Genomic DNA, 4436 nt, shown 5'->3' on the forward strand with positions numbered 1-4436 from the left:
AGCACCAGAATCAGAATGTGTTTCGAGGATGTTAAAACCCTTACAACGCCAAATTAGGACATTGCGCGTTATTGACCGCCAGATATTCGGTCATTAACAACAACTGTACAACAAGCCTAACCCACTTCTATTCAAACGTACGCTTCGACGCCTTAAATCATCAGTCTTTTCAGTTCCTCCATTCATCTGCATGATTGCCACTCATCGCCAAAAGCACAGCTTCGGGATGAACCCAGTGCATTTTCCGTGCCATAGCGGAATATTATCTTTTGCGTATGCTCCGGGAGAGATTTCGGAGACTTCGAAGACTATAGAGTGCTTCTTGACACAATGACGCATGTGGTGTTTTGCTTCATATAGAACCACTTCGGTACGTCGCTGTTCACCAGACTCAGTCATGTTCCGAAGCTAGGTGCTTGGTTTTTCCACCCAAATGTGTCCGCCACAAACCTACACCGAGCGTGAGTCACCTACAAAGGGCATAACATGCTGTTGCATGCGTGCGTAACGTTAGTTGCGTGCTGTCAAAGGGTGATTTGACTAACAATGTCATGTCAGCCGATTAGAAGTTTACATTCCCGGCAGTAGTGCTCCAACATCGTGTGCGCTAGGTAGCACCTGCAGCGCGAAAATAAAAATATGTGAAAATGCAGGTCATATCTTTGCAAATCAACACTCCGGTGGTACATCAGCTATCGAGTGATACGCATTGGGGATGACGACAGAATTAATTACGAAAATAAAATATGACAAGTGTGTTGCGCTGGCACCCAATACCACCATAAGGGTGGCATTGAGTGCGCAGAATTCCAATCTCTCGGTTTTATTATGCTATGTTTTCAGGAGTCGAGGTTTTATAGACATCAATCTGCATTGTGGTCCGTCACATTTAGTTGTGCGCTGTGATAGCCGATAAAAAAATTGCATCGCCGACCGAGGGTGCTCTGAGAATAGCATCGCTTACGCAAGGTTAAACCTTCCGTGCGCAAATATAAATGGCTACAAATCGTATGCCGTGTTTGTGTGAATCGACAGTTCCGCCCGCCCGGCAGCAGCGGTGATAAGCTATCCGAGGGGGGGGGGAGTCAACTGAGTAAAATCTAAACGAAATTCCGACGAGTGTGTTTCACTTGCATCTGATAGTCCTAAGCCAATGCTGTCGAATGCACACGGTAGTGAATCTGGGGTATGAATTTAAGTGTTTTTTTTTTTGGATCGCCGTATTATGGCCATCAGTTTACGTGCGGGCCGGCCCGAGTTAGCCCCAGTGATAGAGTTACATTGGCGGATTTTAGTGCTCCGACAATCCCATTATGTGTGCAAGAATAAAACAAGAGCAAAATCCGTGCAAGACAGAGTAAAATTGGACGCCTGATCTTTGCAAATCACCGCTCCGTTGGGTCCCCAGCCAATGAGTGATACGCTTTTGGGGTTGACAAAATAAAAGCCATAACAAAATCCGGCATGTAGCCGAGATATCAATTCATCTGTCTTTCCATTATAGTGCTTATTCTACGACGAGCAAGGCTATTAGTACTGTCATATCTACAAAGCTGTCAATCGGTGATCTTTCGCCTTCTATTCATTTCTATGACGCAACCAGCCGTGACCAGACACCGTCTTCTCAGCAGCCAGTTGAAGAAATTCGGCTTGGTGATCCCTGATTTACCTGTGATCTCGACCGCAGGCCAGGTGACGTTAATATGTCGTCCGACATGAGCCTGTCTTCCTGTTACTCCACATATGTTATACCAATGAAAGCGAAACTTTCACGTTTATACGCTGTCATTAAGTTTCAGTTACAAAGCCGCCTACGTTTGTCGCCGTGGAGAAAATATCCGAGCTGTTTAATAAACGCGAGATCAAAAGTCCTCCTAAAAATGCATCTTAGGAACATCATTCAGCAATCTGAGGACGAAGCTTTTAATGAAATTATTTGAACGAAAAAGACATAACGTCCGCAGTTACGGCTTAAGCATTCGTGCTGTCAGCGCCAAATTTAATAAAAATGTTACATGCCATAATCTCCGCTGAGGGCAATACTGTAGGTCTAGTGTACCTTCCAAATGCATGACGGGGCTATAAGTCGTCACAGCTTAGGCCATGTACCACTGAAGACGTATTCAGTCACCAATGACAGGTTGATTCAATGTCTTGAGCTTGCTATGGTGTCAAAATGATTGGAAATGGATTGCGCGTATGTAGGTGTGTGTTTGGTACTTAAACTTCATCCTCAGATGCATAATGTTTTAACTGATGGTGCACATTTAATTATATATTGTTGAGCACGTCTCGTATTTCGCCATATTTGAATGTTTTTGGTCCGACTGATCTACACTGCGTTGAAAATGACAAACGAATTTCTTGCAACGTTACTTTACGTTATCTAGCTTGAAATAAAGCAAATAAATGCATGCGAACTTATCTATGGCTTCCCAAAAACAACGAAGGATATTCAAATAACCCTGCAAGCACAAAAAGTCTCAGAAAATGCATGGTTGCCCTTGCATATCACAAAGCTTTAATGCACACATGGAAACCGGCATACGGGGACCAGACTACCATGTGGTGTCCATAAAACTAGATCAGCATCTGGTGGAAGTTTGCAAGAATCAGGAGCAGCCAGATCATATATAGTCAGTCAAACTTGATGTACTACCAGAGATGCTAGTAGGGGCGCCTTAGTGTCGTGCGGGGGCAAGTCGGTTGTCAAAGGGTGTTGCAAATTGAGGGGTGCATACTCTCATCACCCCTGTAGTTAGCACCGCCATTGGTTGGTCCCCTCAGATGTGAAATATCGAGTAAACCCGCCTCACCGGCCCCACGCGCCAGTCTCTGGTGACCTCGACGACGACCTTGTCTGCGATGGCCCAATAGCAGCTGACAGTATAAAAGACACAGCGACGGGCGGTAAGGATATCAGTCGACTTCTGACGAACTCACCTACTCAGCATGAAGCTGGTGAGTACTGGCGTCGTTAAAACAGTGACACGCGGGTAAGGTTTGAAAGTTTTCACACCATCCCTCAGGACGCACGATTGAATTTGAATACCGCGGCAAAAAATGTATGGTGACCTTTATACACTTCTCACGGCACAGCATTACCTATTTCCTGACAGAAATGAGCCTCTTAAATAGTGCGAGGCATACATCTAACGCCCATTTCGTTTCAGTTCGTGTTCGCCGCCGTTCTGGCCGTGGCAGCCGCCGCTCCGTCTGATTCTGCTTACGAAGAGGACGTCATCGAGATCCTCAGACAGAACATCGACCACAACGACGACCACTCTTACCAACAGTCGTAAGTCAATAAGGAAGACTTTGGCGCTGCCCGTATTACACCATCACTATAACATCAAAATTGATCCGATATATTCATGGTCAGATACCAGCTCGGGAAAGTCACAAATGGCGGGCCAAAGCAAGGTTGAAAATGAATTTGGTGTATTTGAAGACCATGCCATTGATTTCATTTTTGATTAGAGCCATTCATGCATCGCACCGTTTGTCCTGTGCTCGTGTCTGAAGCCATTAAAATAAAGTGGCAAATACACGGAAGGCTTAAGATCAGTTAAGCATGCAGACATGAACACGGTTCACAATGGAATCGCACTGACTGCCGGCACATGCCCTTGCCGATTGTCTTTTTAGACCCGCTCGTGTCGGTGCTCCGCATATGCTTGGTTTCACCAAACCAATATCGCCACTGTTCCCTGCTTATGCCATTCATTTATCTACATAGCTCTCTAAAATGCTTACACGGCACACTGAGTACGTACTCATCGCTTATTGCTCGCATCATTTAGCTGTTTCGTCATGATTGCAGTTTTGAAACTGAGAACGGCATCTCGGTGTCGGAGTTTGGTCAGACGGAGGATGACGACAGCTACAGTGTGAGCGGCCAGTTCAGCTACGTGGCCCCCGACGGCGTCACCTACACCGTGGTGTACTCGGCGGGCGAGGGCGGCTTCCAGCCGCAGGGCGACCACCTGCCCACCCCCGTGCCCACCGAGTACCCCACCCCTGAGGTGTCTGATGACGACGACGACGAGGAGACATATGAAGCTCCCGCTGAGGAGGAGGAGGAGGAGGAGGAGGAGGAAGGGGAGGAGGTCCGTGCTTCCTACGAGCCTCAGTATGAGCGTGTGATTGTCGGCTACAGGCCTCGCTACAACTAGTAACATTTTCTGGCCATCCTTAACCGCCCTGTTGACGCCATGCGTTATTTGTGGTGAGAGTATGATGCGTATACCTACACGCATACATACACACATTCACCCACGTACACACACACACACGCACACACACACACACACACACACACACACACACACACACACACACACACACATATATATATATATATATATATATATATATATTGCTATATATATAATAAATATGCGATGTGCGATAAACGATATGCACATGGATGTGTT

At 46.3% G+C, this 4436-nt stretch overlaps 1 protein-coding gene across 1 annotated transcript; it reads left to right on the top strand.

Annotated features, from left to right (window-relative positions):
- The first annotated feature begins 2938 nt into the window (after positions 1 to 2938).
- On the top strand, positions 2939 to 4175 carry LOC119096558 (cuticle protein CP14.6-like). The gene is made up of 4 exons (XM_037219462.1): positions 2939 to 2961; positions 3174 to 3298; positions 3824 to 3970; positions 4160 to 4175. The coding sequence occupies exons 1-4, from the start codon at positions 2953 to 2955 to the stop codon at positions 4173 to 4175; spliced, it is 297 nt and encodes a 98-aa protein (XP_037075357.1). The 5' UTR covers positions 2939 to 2952.
- Positions 4176 to 4436: the final 261 nt, after the last annotated feature.

The sequence above is a fragment of the Pollicipes pollicipes genome, unplaced genomic scaffold (assembly GCF_011947565.3).
Source record: "Pollicipes pollicipes isolate AB1234 unplaced genomic scaffold, Ppol_2.1 Scaffold_4295;HRSCAF=5057_pilon_pilon_pilon, whole genome shotgun sequence".
In the NCBI taxonomy this organism is placed as follows: Eukaryota; Metazoa; Arthropoda; class Thecostraca; order Pollicipedomorpha; family Pollicipedidae; genus Pollicipes; species Pollicipes pollicipes.